Genomic DNA, 16,445 nt, shown 5'->3' with positions numbered 1-16,445 from the left:
GACAATATTAATGCTCTTATTTTGGAAGGGTGCAAGATGGTTCCCAGATAGTTTGTAAAGTTACGTTTGAAATTCAGACCAGCCAAAAGAAGAACCAACAGTTTAAATGTTAAGTGAACTAGCACCTCCAAAGAGGCCTCGGCTCTTATGTTGTCTGTTACATCGTCTGTTATGCTTCTGTCTCAGCAGAGGGCACCCTCTGCTGTTAGAAAAGGGTATTGATGATCATTTTTCATCTCACCTAAGTAAATCGTCCAACATGTGTATCCATTTTTAACTGTTAAATTAGGGATGAAAGCTGAAAATAAGCATAAAATTCAATTTTCATGCTTTGTAATGGAAATCTGTTATATTCCATCATCTCCAAATAAAGAATGGAGGTCTAAGCCAACTAGTTTCAGTTCAAATGTGAAACCACTCTCCACCACACCATTGCATTTATAAAAGAAATGTCTTCAAACCCCTTTAACAGCAAATTTTTGCTACCATGCAAGATTTCCAGCCAACCATATAAAAAGCACAAGCATGGCTGCCTCTGAGCCTGCTAAGAAACACTCCACTAAACTACAGTTAGCATGCAAGCCTTCTCTAAAAAGCACTGCCAAGCCCCTTGCTGCCTCCTCCTCTTAAAATGCTACCAGCCAGAGAAGCCACATGAGTACCTTAAAATGAGGATCAGTCTCCTCTTCCTGATTGGAGCTGGAGGGGGAGGGTGTGGCCGATTTACTTCCGGGAGGTGAGGGGGAGCCGTGAGGCAGAGCGCTGCGGCTGACCTGAGGGTTTAGCTGGGACAGTGCACTCATGGGGTTGGGCAGTATCGGTGTAGGTGAGCTGTTTATCAGGGGGTGGTGACGGGCGTGGTCATAATGAGCGCCGTCGGGATGCTGGCGATGGTGTTGCTGTTGGTGGTGGTGCATAGCCATCTCCTGCATCTGGGGTGAGAGAAGAACACCAGCTTTACTATCTTCTCCTTTATTCAGATTAAGAAAAGTTTGCCAATTAGCCAAATATGCAAAGACTGAGAGGCGGAGATGACATTTTCAAATTTTTGAGAAAAAAATGCATATGTGAATTTAAAGAAGACAAGGGAACGACTTCCAAAAAAGTGAAATATTTTATAATGAGGGGAAATGCGTCTGTAGGAGGAAAGTTCACAGACAAACCCTCCGGCAAGTTTCCTTATTTCAGTGTTAAAATAATGCTGGTGCTTAGAAAGCTTCTTCTCTCTCAACTGTCTCAGGTTGATGAGGGCACTATTTAAAAATGTGTACATTTGTTTCTGTTGTTTCAAACGTGAAGCTCCTGTGAGGAGATTTTAGCTGGTTATGAAACAGACACTGAAATCTCTTTGTGACCATAAAAAGCAAACAGACCATTAACAAGAAGAATGACTATTTAGATTCAGTTTCTTTCTATTGTGTGAAACCACTGGCAGGGGGGTAGGTGTCAGTCTAAGTGATGCATTGCACTCTGCTAACAGTCTTTTTTTACAAGTGGTGTGGCACAGATACTCAATGAGTGATACATTTGACTGTTAAAAAAAGCACAGGAGCAGATGCTGACAAGAAACACTTACGATAAAAATCAGCAAAGACCATTTTTCCCACAGGGCGCGCCAAAATCAACACAAGCTGAAAGTTGCTCACAGAGCACTGGCTGCAAAATATATTTGAGAAATGTCATAAACTACTGCTCAAACATCAAGGCAATTTTGTCATAAGAAAACAACGTATCCTCAAACTTTCAGAAGGCTTGAACCACTCATACTGAGCTAACCATAAAAGAAAAACACAGCCAGCAGCAACAGTCAGGAAACCTTCATCTTCCATGACCTACACCTTTGCGCAGCCTGACAACACTAACATGGCACGATGTGAAAGGTTCAAAAAGCTGTCGAACAAACTAATTTAATCCAAAAAGACAATTTTTCAAAATCCCAAAACGACAATCCCAGAAAACTTAACATCTGTCGTAGCATCAGGATTTAATGGTGCAATAAAGTTGCAGATGTGTCCAACCCTTCCAAGCATGAAAGGGAACGTAAGCTGACAGTGAAGCCTCAAATTAACAGTACCATGTTTTCCAGCCAGAGTTTAGTTTGTCCATTCTGGGCTATTGTAGAAAAGTGGCTATACAACATGGTGGACTGAAAGATGACTTGCAGCTTTTTGTAGATATAAAGGAAAATAAAACAATTCTTATTCTATTATCTGATGATTCCGCATAAATAAAAACATAACTCAGATTATACTCCTTGCCAATGGATCCCTGTTTGTCCTTTAATGACTTAAAGCAGCTTTAATCAATACTTCGACTGTATATTCCAGTGAATCCCATCAACTACAGTATTATGTTTAAGGTTGTGGTTGGTAGCAAAACCACAGAGAATACTCAGCTGACTCTGTGGGACAGTTAAGTGAATTTAGCTCATGTTTTGGCTCCGTGTTTAGCGACTGTTTCTTACTTTCACTGCTTGATTGTTTTTTTTTTCATTCAGTTGAAAAGAGGATATTGGAGCCATCAGGGTAACTGTGGGTTAAGCAACATTTTACAATGCTTCAACATTCAGCAATTTAACACAGGCTCAATGTCACTTCACCCAGAATGATGTCGCACTGAAAAAGAGGCTTATATTAATGTAAACGAGACAATTAATTATTTCGATTTCCTTCTGTGGACAGTGGTATGATTATAAGCTATCCTGTGTTCCTAGGACACAGTAGCCTTTTTGGTGTCTGTGAGAAGATTTGAGTTTGTTGTCCAAAAAACGTTAAGTTGAAAGAAGGTAGTAATCTGAGTACCAGTCGGCGGCATGGATCAACAACCCTATCAACCCCCTGCTGATATGTAATGCTCACCGTGTGCTATGAAAGAGGAAAATGTTGCTTACTGCTATACTAAATAACACCTTCTTAAAACAGAAATAGAAACAAAAATGGAGCTCACAGCTGGATAGTGACCCCCCATACAGAAAGAAACTCTTCAGAGTGATTACAGAATCACGCTCTCGAGAAGTTCTGCACTTAGGAGACTTAAGAGATCTTCAGTAATAACTACATCAAAAGCTTTTCTCCGAGATTCATCAAGACAGAGCACAGAGCGCGGACCAAAGGATGCTTTTAATGCAGTCACAAATGGGAATGTTTGGCAATTTACAGATCAGAAAGTGATGAACTAGCATTTGTTAGCTCGTTTAAACATTTATGAGTTGAATAATACATTACACATTAGTGAAGTGCTAAAAAGATCAAATTGAAAAGGCCCGAGCATATAAGGGTCTTGATAAACACAAGCCGAGGTTCAGAGATGAAGGCTTGACTCTCTAATCATAATTGGTCCCTGTAGATTGCTGGAATAAAAATGCACAACAAAGTGATGTTGTACGAGGTTCTGGCCCGCTTTGAAAACTCATAATATTCACACGACATTAGATTCTGTGTTTGCCTCAGCAGCTGCTCACAAAAGGCAGCCACGAACAAAGACATTCTTTTTGCATTTCAAATAACCAAACCCCAACCTCCTCCCCCCATCCACAGCAATCTCCAACTTCCAATCATAATTCAAAACACCATTGCTACACTTCTTAAAAACATGAGAAAATAGCTTCAGCAGAAATAAGTAGTAATGCATGGAGGAGAAAAAAAGATGAAGAAAAGAGGAAAGAGGAGGAAATAGAAATCCATTAATTTTCCATTTGCCATGGACTTGCTCTTTAAGGGTCCTCACAAACCAAGAAGCATTGAAAAACCAATTAATCAAACATGAATGGCCTATCATAGCTATAGCAGACGCGTTTCCATGGCAACAGCCTCCAGGCAAAATTGTCACCCTTTAAACTGAGCCACACCGTGTTTAATATAAACAAGGAGGGAGACATGCAGAGCAGAGGAGTTCAGCGTGGCATTGTGGATACTCGGTGCTGGTTCGAATCAGAGAAACTTAGGGTCACTCAGGCTTTAAAAACGGACATAAATCCACATCTTAGTTTCTCTTTAAAGAGATAGTTTTCACATGTTTTTTTTCTTGCAACATATTACATAGGCAGGGAAAATAAATGGCAAAAGTCTCCCAACTTCTCTACAGCCACTGCAGGACTTTAAACACTTGACATAAAGGCATAGACATGTATAAAATATGAACGTAGTGTACGTGACTTCACCCATCTGTTTCTGAAGCGCTGTTTTGAGGCCAATCTTTGTCGGCAGCAATATTGCTGCTGTCGAGCGATTGTGATGTAAAGAGGCGGGCTTTGAGCCTCCTAGCCAGCAGCTACAGTGTTCCCGCCTGTCAATCAAGTCAGCTGTGCCTCTCATTGGAAGACTCGTAATCTCAATATCTTCGAAATTGCTGCGTTAGAAAAAAATTCACCCCCCATACAGTATGTGCCGATCGAGAAATGAGCTATCCAGACTACACTTGTCTTTTGTACCAGGCTGTAAACATGTTTATTTCTCCTGTAAAGATCGTCTTTTTGAATTGGTGTGTATGTGGTTTCTGGTACTTCCGAAGCCAGCCTCAAGCGGATCCTTGATGAACTGCAGTTTTTAGCACTTCTGCATTGGACTCATATTTTTAGACCAGAGGTTGCCGCTTGCATAAAGGTAGGAAGGAGGTATCACACCCAGCAGCTCACCTACTAAATGGACAGTTAACTTTCTCACAGCTCGATAACAATATGCAAAACTATGACAGAGATGGTGGAGAAAACAAAAAGATTATTCGATAGATATACACTTTTATTTAAGGAAAACTTTTTAAAAAATCACAAGCTCACAATTGATTTGCTCTTTTTTATATTTACTCTCAAATTTTCAGACAGTTTTCATGAGATTAGAGTCTTCTTAAATGAAGGAGAAAGAAAACACAGACACAGATATGTTTCAATAATGAAGCTTATAGTTGAAGCTGTTGTTTTTAGCCACTGTAAAACCAAATACCTATCACTGCAATCACAAAAGACTAATCCTAAATCCTGAAAATATGTATGACCTCATCTGATGAACCAAAAACATCTCTACACAGTACAGTATGACACCTACAGGACGAGTGCTAATTACTCCTGCTGTGATCGTTTACTTTAAAAAGTCAGTCCTGTGTCGTTTTAAAAATATCTCAGGTTGCTTTTTAAATGTTGCTTTCACCTGAGTGAGACAGAAAGAGCAAGAAGTTATCACATTGAGCCATCAAGCCTGTACTAAATAAAGCGAGCGGCAGACGGCTGTACAAATATAATTAAAGAATCTGACAAAGGTTGCCGGTTGCCATAGGTACTGTATGCTAATTTCTAATGGTGTCATACCAGCTAGCTGGTCTAAAAAGGAGGGGGGTGAACGGTGAGTAATGGGATTTTGTTGGTCCCTGCTCTCTGACTTTGGTATGTAACACACACTGACTTGTCATGGACTCCTGACATAGGCGCTTGGCCTGAATTATGAGTTTTCTGTTGAAGAGACGGCTATATGTCAAGAAAACTAGCATCACAGTTGGCATTAGCTAACTTCTAGTGCACTTTTCTCACCATTGCTTTGTTTTCCAGCCGTATTTTATGGTACAAAAAAATAACCAAAAGCTTCCACTTGTGCAAAGCAGTGGCCCAAATTTTCTATATCTAGATTATTTATAAAGTTGGATTCTGAGTTCTCTTGGGAGTTGTCATATCTGTGCTTAACCTTCAGTGATATGTCTCTATGTTTGTAGTAAAGCCCCTGGAGATCAGAGTCCTTCATAAACAGGATGAAAGAAAAGTAAAAAGGGAAGGAACACTGAAACAGAGAGAAAGATGTGGCAGAAAGAAAGAAACAGCTACAATAACTACATGACCTAGGTACCAAAACCCATTTCAAAAGTTAGCACGGGGACAGTTAGAAATTGCTTTTCGGTGATGAGCACCCAGGCGGACCTAAACTGTGATGTAAAGCCAGGAAACTCGGTGTGAACGCGTTCCTTTCGCCATCGCTACGCCTGTCGTGTTTGTATTCACATCTTGTACATCATAGTCAAATGGGAGTCAAATAACAAAGGCTTTCCAATTATGTGTAGCACATTGTGTGCGAGATGGAATATCACAAAGCCATTGTTCCTCCTGCTCCTGCTGACCTTACCTTTGAAATGGTTTCACGGCCGCTCCAATTGCCTGCACCATTTGATTTAGCTAAGGGGATTTGACCACCAGCGCTGAGATGAGAGAGGAAGAGGAGAAGGAGAGAGCCCTACACAGCTACAAGGAGAAAGAGGAGAGACTCACACCAGCAGCACAGAGAAACAGCTAACCTTGCTGGTTCATTATGATGATGATGATGCCGGGGTAGCATCTGCTTCATCAGTTAAATAAGCGGGGTGATTGCTGTGCTCGGGTTTATTGCTTTTGCCTCATAATGAAGCAGACACTCAATGCAATAGAATCAATAAATGTTGTGTTTATGTGTCACCTAATTATTATCACACATCAAATTGATATTTCAGTGTGTGTTCAGTGATGTAGCTACACTTCTTGGACTTGGGTGGATAAGCTTGGGTACGCCTTTGCAGGGGTGACTTGAGGTGTGTGCACACAATCGGACGTGCAAGTATCATCCTTTACCAAGTCTGTATCTACTTTAAAGCTCCTGTAAGGAACTTTCAAGCTGGTGCCCCCTATGGAAAAAATGGGGTGATTTATTTGTTGATTTGTTGATACTGAAGTGGATATGAGTATGTAGTCTTGAAATAAATGCTTCCTTCTGTACTTTACCTGTGAAACTATAACTAACAATGAATGATAATTGCATTGTCTGACGCCTACCCAGCAGCAGGGGTGACAGACATGTATAAAAGAAAGGAATAATCTTTTCTTATGGTTTCATTTACTTTTGTTGCTTGTACAAGGGCATTACTAATAGTTTCAGTAAGTATTATGAAAACTCTGATTTATGACAGCACACCAGAGTGGCAACATAAATCAATTTATGATGTTTGATTCTTACAAAAAATAAGTCCCAAAGTTAAAGAACTAAGTGACTTTGGCGCCCCCTGAGGACAAAGCTACATCTCTACACTTTTTGCTGATTTTGTCCTGCACATGTGGAAGTTATATTTTCTGCAGCAAAAAAGGAAATTGAATTATCAAACCAATCACTTACTAATGTTCGTTGCTGTGGAAAACGTAAACAAAGTCTGTCTCTGCAGCGTGCTGTTAATCACTTTGTCTGACACCTACCCCCATGGCAGTAGTTACAAGCATTAAAAATGACTATATGGAAATTATATTGACTCTGCTGGTCTTGTTTGCTTTTTAGGTTGTATGAAGACTTCAGTATAATTTCAGTTTCCTAACAACCTTAAAACTCCTCACAGGAGCTTTAAGTCCACCCTCTTACTTAGTATAGTATAGGAATATGGGATGGTACTCCTGGTGGTCAGACACACCCCCGTTGTCACTAAATGCAGTCTGTCGAAGAAAATAGATTCACTATTTGCTTTCAAATGTAAATGATAAATGAAATGTGTTTGCTATGCAGCATTTTTCTTCCATTGTAGCATTACCTCTCTACACACTTTGATTTTATAGACACTTTCATCAGCGACCTGCTTTAATCAGTGCTATCAGACCTTCAGACAGTCTCTGTGTTCCCTCTTGCCCTGTTTGAATGCACTGTGATCAATGCTTCTGCGAGTCCTGCCACTTTTCCTTCCCTCAACCCCCCCCGCCCCCCCTCCCGTTGCTCGACTGGAGCCATCTTGTTTAGAGTGATGGCTCACTCACACAGGTTCACGGCTGCTATTGTAAAATCACCCAGCGTTTAATTGAAACAAATGACTATAATAATAGAACATTATCCCTGCAGGCACCCAGCCATGACAGCTTTAATTAGAGGCGCGTTCAAGACTGATCCTTCAAAAGCACAGCCGCCGCGCAACATGACGGTAAACACGCCTTGAGGTGGGGGAGTCAACCCTGGGCCTCGCAGCGCTCCGAGCTACTTCTCATTCACCCTGAGGGCAAAGCGCTAACAACTGTGTTCCTCAAAGAGCCTTAGAGCATCAACCCCCCCCCCCCCCCCCCCCCCCCCTCTTCCTTCTTTCTTTTTTTTCACTCTTTTTCCCTCCCTTCATCCATGTCTTCAGTTTATCAAGCTTACAGTATATACACCCAGGAGGGTCATTTACACAAGCTGAGCAGAATTAATAAGAGAGTGGATTTATGAATCATACGCTACTTAAGTATGAAAGCAACAGCAAAATGCTGCTTCTGCCTTTTGCCACATCAGACAGATGCTAAGTAAGGAGATATGATGGGCAGCAGATGTGGATTTCTTGAAGCTTAATTGGATGTTTTTAAAAAAAGCGGTCATGATGACTTATAAGATATAACTTAGAAAGTAAAGGGGACTTTGATTCAAATGCAACATAATGCAGAGATCCAGGTGTTTTTACAAGCCAAGTGCATTTAGAAACACACCATTAAAAAAACTAATTTCATTTATTAGCTTGGCTGCTGCTCCGTGTTGCCAAAACAAGACACCAAAAGGTCACTTTCAATCGTTCCAATTACATGCTAGTCAGGAGGGAAAAAGAAAAAAAGTAAAATGTTTGCTCTCGCACCTTCTGTGTTGAACTGTGATCAAGTAATTAATCTGGCAGAAAAACCGCAAAAGCTCACAAAGTAGCACCGTAAGGAAATAATTAACGATTTCAACACTAACTTTAAAAGAGAGGAGAAGCTGTTTTTTTCGTAGAACATCATACGTAGGCACAATGTTGAAATGGACTTTGCCTCTATATCTCTCAAAGCCAAACAGAGATCATGCCAGTGCATTTGAAATCCTCAATAAATGTAGCAATGGCTTGAGATGGATAAAAGATGAAGAATGAAATTGATAGTCAATTATGGAGATAAAGTCGAAGGGCAGTGAAGTTTCTACTAATGAAGACAACAAAAAGGCAAACTTTTAAGATCTGTAGTTCTCTTAATTTCATCTCTCTTTGAGTGGAACATACTTTATGTCTGTTACTGCTCTCATTATTTGTATTATTGTTAATTTAGTTGGAAATCTTACTCGTTTTGAACCTAAAAGCGGAGCTAGAAGTGTTGAAAAAGAGGCTGATGTCTCTGCTTGTGACTGACAGCAGGTTTGAAAAGTACAGTGCCACCCTGAACGCCTCACAGAGTGAATCTGTGGCAGCAACAAGGCAGTGGTTGATTTGCAGATAGTAATGTCATGATGTCCCCCTCGGCACCATCCTCCATGTTCCTCATTACTGCTAATGTCAGAACCTCCTTTGCTTTTATTTTCCCTCTCTCTCTCTTCCCCTCTACTCTCTACTTCTTTCCACCCCTCCAGTTCTCCCTCTTGTTCCCCGGTCTCTTTTAGTCTCTCTCTCTTGTTCTCTCTTACTGTCCCCCCCCCCCTCATCTCGCTCCCTCTCAGCCCGGGCGTGTCTCTCTGAGCTCACCTCACAAAGCCGAGCGTCAGAGAATCAGAGCCTCGTCTGACATGACATGCAGGAGACGGCTGTGAGGAGCAGTGGGGACACACACTCCTGACAGCAGAAGGCGAGGCTCCTCTGCTCCCACTAATGAGACCCCTGACTGCCGTGTCAAATATGCTCTGTGTGTGTGTGCTGTAGGTGTGTATGTATGTGTGTTACTGTGGGGGCGTGCCCATGCTCACACAACAAAACAAAAAAAATGAACATAGATGCAGGAATAATGAACACAAAAACAAAAAAGAGTACACAAATGAAAAGTAGGTGGATACAGTGTACTGTATGTGGCAGGCAGGTATAGGGTCATGGTGGGGTGATCACATGAATGGAGGCTAGATTTACAAACATATTTACATACTGCTATTGTTACTCTACCTGTGATCACACATCATTCTGTATACAGTATGTAAAGTGTTATTTTTCTCAGTTTTACACAAAATTCATACATATTCTTTTGAAAAGACTATTTTAACAGAATATTCAATCAAATTTAAAGTCCCCGCAAGAAAAGTTGTGTTGTCTCCTACAAGCATGAACAGGTCTTTTAAGTTTGTGAATTATTTTGTTTCAAAGATGAAGAGAAAGTAGTTTCGAATAAATAAAAATATAAAGAAAACACAAATAAGCCACATTTTGCTCCCAAGAGTGCAACTTAATAAGAAAAATTAAAGAAATGCACATAAAGTGTTCAAAATCTAATGCTTTTGGGTATTGTACAACTATTTTAACAATACACACTGCAAAAATTCAGATCTAACGAAGTGTATTTGCGTAATTTTTGGGCAAAATATCTCAATACACGTTATATAAGTCACCTTAACCGGACAGGCCCAGATATAAGCGTGTTTCAAGTTACTACAAGCCAAAATAAGGACTTAAATGATTGTAATAAGTCAAAAAAAAAAATGTTACATGTCTAGAAGTAAGTACTGTATCTCATTTCTGAAAACTTTAGCCATTTTTTTCCTCATAACAATCACTTCAGTCCTTAACTTTAGCTTGTAATTTCTTAAAAGTCCCGTGAGGAACTTTCCATTTGCTTTGATTTTGGCGCCCCCTGTGGACAAAGGGATACCTCACCTCTCTTTGAGGCTCTTGTCCTTCACATATGTGAGTACTATTATCCCTCGAAAAATCTCTTCGTATTGTCTTTAACAATCAAATATTTCACTCACTGTGACTTTTTTCATTGGAATATATTAAAAATAGGCTGCTTATCTAACGATCTGTTAATTGTCTGACACTAACTTCAGCGTTTACAGGCATTCAAAGTTACAACACAGACATTGTCAATCTTCATGCTAATGGTCTTGTTTGCTTTTGTGGGTCATCAAAAGGTTTCACTTCAAATTCAGACTGTTTCATTCTAAGCTAAAAAGCTTTAAAATTTGATTCATAAATCAACTTTTCAGGTCAGTGTGGCTTCAAATAAGCGTGATGAGACATCTTAAGTAGACTAATACACTTTGTAAGATTTGACTTTTTGTAATGTTTACTTTCGCACTGTGTACTCCCAATCTAATCCTATTTTGAATGTAAATAGTAATCAAATGAGTAAATAAGTAATCTGTTTTTTAATCTCTATATGTGGAGTTGTTTTAAAACTAATCTATTGTTTTTTAAGACTACACCTTGTGTAATCGTGTTACCTTGGGTTTTGAATAGCACATACATGCACACACAATTTTAAATCAAAAATATGTCATTAGACTCAAACTAACCTCTCATTTCAAGATAGCAAAAATAAGGCCTCAGTGCCTCGTGAAAAGTAAGAATATCTGCTGATGCAGTAAAAAAAAATGTTCTTGTTCTGTGTTTGGAAATGAGACATTCTTCTGATAACATAAAACTTTACAAATCATTTTTGCTCACTGCACTGGCAGATCTTTTTACTCATTACAAGCAATTCAGCTCCTAATTTTTTCCTTGTAACATCTTAAAATTAGACATTTATCTGGACTTGTAATGTGAATGTGGCTTATTTAAGTCTAATGAGATATTTTTGACTAGAGTAAGAAATACTCTCACTATGGTTTGAGTTGAGTTTTTGCAGTGTACTCTGCTTTTCTGAATGCTTCCTATGAATTCTGCCTTTAGCTTGCGCCTCTGTGCTCTAGATTACAGTAACACATGCAGCACACAGTGAACTGAGCCTCATGAATACACAGATTGTTTTTAATCACTTTGACTCGAGCCACTTGTGTGCACATCGTCACACACAGTCACAGTGTTGTGTTGGACTGGTGTCTGGTGTCTCAGCAGGGGAGACGTCCCTGAGTGAGGGGACATGGGGCGTCTCTCCTCCAACACCAGGGCAGAATATTCCTGGTGGTGAAAGCAGCACAATGAGCTGATGGATGGTTGAGATAGGGCACAGTGCAATATGGACATGATTTCATGGCATGATAAATCTCAGCAGGGGCCCGTGGCTAAGTGTAATATGAAATCCCTTATCTATGTATCTGCTTCATAACGGCAGCTATCTGCTGCAGCTGGATCTGCCTTTTGTTTCTGCAGCTTCTGTTCTGAGCTTGAACGCCACTTTTGATCACATCTACAACAACACATGTGTGTGTGTGATAACACGTCTTTTACTCAGTTGTTTTTTTAGGATGTGATGAATTATCTAAATTGAAAATTGTCACTGCAGAGATCCTCTTCTATTACCTGTGATCACACTGATAGGCGCCATTATTAGAGATTCTGCATATAGTGCTCACAACATGCAGCAGAAGCCGGACTGTGTTTGTAGAAAAACAAGTTTAAATTACACCTGTGATATAAATGAAATGCAATTTGTCTCAGCAAGCTGATCCTTTTTAGGTTGTGTGTTATTTAACACCATCTCTTTTGGATTTCTGATTAAAAAGAAAGAATGAAGTCGGCACCTTATCCTCTGATTAGCTTAATCCAATAGGTTAATTGACTTTATCAGGGAGCAGAAAACAGATGAGCTGCCTCCCTGCCTGCAATAAAAACCCTCTAAAATGATGAAATTGGAAAATAACCTATATTTCTTTTAAGATATTTCTTAATATACAACTACAGTTTCATATCACATTGCCGGAGAAATAAGGCACTTTCTCCCAGGAGATGAGAAAAGAATTGAATTTTTCCTTATCGGTCATCTATTTTTCCACAGAATGCTATTACTTGCTGCCTGCCGTTGCTAAGCAACAGGAAATATTAATAGGACCTTTTATTAGCTAGGCTTTACCAGTGGAGTACTAAAATGAGGAAGTGGAAAACATGAATGTGTTACATAAATCTCTGAACCTTTCAGGGTTTGCACAAGTCTCTGTTTGTCCGCTGATTTATGGCTGTGATGGTTCATTTATGGGAGAGGGAGGTGTGAAATGCCACATGGAACATTAGCCTACGGGACAATTTGAAAATAAATAATCACAAAAAAGTGAAGAATAAAAAAAAAAGGAGGGAGCACTCTAAGGAACAGATGTGTTTTTTCCCCCCTGCAGATTTCAAGAAGCAAGGTGTATTTTTGTTCTGCTGGAGGCATTGATCATTCAGAATCAACATTAAAATAACTAATACGAGTCCCGTTCTATCACTGAGGCTTGTTGAACTGTGGTGAAAAGCGACAGACATTCCATCATTTTCCGCAGACGCTCTAATCCCTTTAAAAAATGACTCAAAATGAAGGTCTTTCAGAGGAGAAATAGGTTTTCTTCATCTGAATGGAAAGTACGGCATAAGGCGAAGCTTCAAAGAGCAGAAAGTCTTTAACTGTACAATTTTAAAGTCCATATTGGAGAACTCTAAACACATTTCATTACAATATTCCTGAAAAGTCACTTCAGAACAGTTCAGACTTAGAATTAGGAGACCAAGATGCTGCCTTTAAATGCATCACCTTATCTCTAATCCACTTTTTTTTCTCTCCTCCATGTTTATACAGAACCCAGCAGGTGTACAGGACGCGATAATACGTTTGCAGAGACCCTCCATCAGAGAGTGAACACATTAAAACACACCTCTGCCTCTCTTATCATTAATTCATCCCAGCTTGTCTGTGACAAGTTCAGTTGACATCGCAGCTCATATTTCATTCACACAGGCTTGGAGAGCGAGCACCTGCCAGGAGCACTTAATACCTTGCGAGTAAAAGCAGAGAAAGGGAAAGAAAACATAGGCAATTGAACATGACAATCAGGGTGGGATTAACACCTGATAATTAACCCCAACAACTACAAGATAAAGAGCTGCTGAGGAAATTCTTACATTCAAATGTTGCTAACAAAAGAAATTAGAGCATTGATTTGAATATGAATACAGCCGGCAGATCTTTAAGGCTCCGCAGCCCTCATTAGAAATGAACTGACCCTCATTCAAGCGGAGTCTTGTATTGTGGAAAATAACAAATGAGATAATACCTAGGAGTTTGATGGAGCTGAGGCTGCTGCTGCATATAACTCTTTGTGCTGATACATAGCCGTTACGCATAATATCCTCTGGCTGATTATACATTCATCATCTGTTACATATTCAAAACATCACACTCCAGCCAGTTTGATGATGGCTAATATTGCATGCATCACTGAGACACATGAAAAAAAACTTAATCAAAGATAATTTATTCCAGTCGCGGGCGCAGGTCATATGAATTTAAGAAGCATTTTGAACATACTGTAATTGAATATGGAGCCTTTCTGTTCAATCAGATCTCAGATGTGGATGTTAAAGCACAGGTGTGGAGCTTATACCTTTCTATGTACCTGGTAATAAAATGCTTAAGGCAAGTTTTGATGTGAATAAAGGCACCAACAACAACCATGCCACTTCACGCGTGAGTCCAGAAATCATTCTCCAGCAGCAGCAGAGATGTGCATCTTTCTGGGCAGTATTGATACGATCAATGCAACCTGAGCATGGCTATTAAATGTCTAATGTGTTTTGGAACTTGTAGATGCTATGACAGAGAAAGCATTAACAGAGAGAGAGAGAGAGAGAGAGAGAGAGAGAGAGAGAGAGAGAGAGAGAGAGAGAGAGAGAGGAGGGGGGGGAGGCCCTGCCAAGTGCATCAGAGCATCAGAGAAAAGAGCTCTCTGAAACATATCAGGTTTGCTCAGGAGGGGCTTCAGACCGCAACATAATGAGCATCAGTGAAACAAAATTTATGAATTGAAAAAAGGCCTCTTTACAAAATTAGGACAGTACAGTTAATTATGTCTTTGGTTTTAGAGTCAGCAGAGCAGAAAAAAAAAAACATAGAACGTCCCCATATGGCTGGACGGTAAAGTTCAGCCCTTCTGGTTGACTGTTTATGACATCTTTAATCTCCTGTGAGGAACTCTCGGTTATGGCGCCTCATGTGTGCAGAGTGGTGCCTCTTATCTCTTTGCTGATCTTGTTTTGTACTTTTAACAAGAAAACCTCATTCTGCTTCCTCTAACGGTCAAATATTTGCCATGGAAAATGTAAATGAGACTGTTTCTTCAAAATACCGTAAATCACTGTCCGACACCTACCCTGTCTCAGCAGTTTCAGTCATTAAACCATGTTTCCACTTATGCATGCGGTATATGATGCGCTTTCAAAACTCCTCCTCAATACAATATTTCAGTCTAGAATCTGCCTCATGTATGCTGAAAAAAACAGACTCTGTGGATTTAGACCGTATGGCAGTGTGCTCGCTTAGCTATCAGGCTGCTGATTGGTTAACAAGCTATTTCCCTCTATTCAGTTACCCAAGTGAGTTTGTATGATTGAAAAGAACGCATTATCAAGTTTGAATACATCTATCAGTCCCTGTTATTCTACTAAAATATGGTTGTACATTATATATATCAGTTTGATATAAGATATGATCAGACAACATTAGCCTATGCCCCGTGGCTACAGGTAGTTTCTATAAGGTTTCTATCCATCCATAAAGACATGCACTTTGTTGCATTGGACACCAGAGGCATCATCTGTGTGTCTAGTAATCTACCAGTCACAAACAAGAGTGGAAGTGAGGCATTGAAAATCCTTAAGGAGAAATATTCTATATCTTTTTTTCAGGTGGTTTTGTTTGCTTTCATAGCTCTAAGGAGGCATCGGTATCAATTTCAGTCTGTTTTCAAAAGCAGCTAAAAAACACTCTCAAGAGCTTTAAAGGATGAAAATTTAAGTAGTTCCATTTTGCTTTTACTGAAATATCCAGTGAACAAATTCCAGCATTTGTTTTCTTTATTTAATAATATCCAAAATATTGATTTATTTATTTTTACATGCAGTTGATCAATGGTTTGGTTTAATAAAATCCCTTTAAATAGGGAAAACTGCCATCATTCAATTTCCCCAAAACAGAAGTCTGAATCTTGTTTTCAACACACTACAATATAAGCAAAAACTCAGATTTAGAGGTTGGGACCAATTAGATTTTGATACCTCTGTGTAAAAAGTAAACACTTTAACAACTAATAATATGTGTATCAAACTCTACTGTAAGTTTTGCATGTACACCCAGAGCCTAACACAGTTGATTCCTTCGTGCCGTTGACCTCAGTTGTTGTTAGACTATTAAAACCACATTAGTGAGCTGCAGTGTTATACTGGCTTACTTGTTCCTTCATTACCGTGAACATGGACAATTTTAATTTCACACTTAGCTGCTATAAAAACTTACTTGCAAACCTAATGAGAAAAAACAGTTGAAATACAAATCTTTGAGGAAATTACTAAAGCTATTAAAAAATGAAACCACATATTTGTGTTTAGTTTGTACATCAAAGTGTTCAGGCTTTGTTAATTGTTTGTCCTGCTATAGTATAAAGAAGCATACAAGTTCTTTCTCAAATATTCTCTGCTTTTTATGTTTTATGTAAGATGTAAAAAGTTGTCATTGGTCAGGAGTTTTCACACCCATAATCCTATACTGCACCCTCCTAAAGTCATTAAACTAAACACCTTTCAGTCCTGCAGGTTACACGGCCTGCACAAGAGAAACAAACACTATCAGTTCAGTACAACAACGATCA

The 16,445-nt window shown here is 39.4% G+C and overlaps 1 protein-coding gene across 6 annotated transcripts in view; it reads right to left on the bottom strand.

Annotated features, from left to right (window-relative positions):
* Window positions 1–16,445, bottom strand: part of tox2 (TOX high mobility group box family member 2) — a 154,188-nt gene that overhangs the window by 16,504 nt on the left and 121,239 nt on the right. For 4 of the 6 annotated variants that reach the window (XM_034680817.1, XM_034680811.1, XM_034680795.1 and 1 more), the window contains one exon: window positions 663–932. The exons of the other annotated variants lie outside the window; for them this stretch is intronic. In XM_034680817.1, the coding sequence (XP_034536708.1) occupies window positions 663–932 (270 nt within the window). The remainder of the gene's footprint in view (window positions 1–662; window positions 933–16,445) is intronic. 6 annotated transcript variants of the gene reach the window in all.

The sequence above is a fragment of the Notolabrus celidotus genome, chromosome 1, assembly GCF_009762535.1.
Source record: "Notolabrus celidotus isolate fNotCel1 chromosome 1, fNotCel1.pri, whole genome shotgun sequence".
NCBI lineage: Eukaryota > Metazoa > Chordata > Actinopteri > Labriformes > Labridae > Notolabrus > Notolabrus celidotus.
Note: the sequence above shows the minus strand (reverse complement) of the source record. Positions and strands in the feature narration are given on the sequence as shown.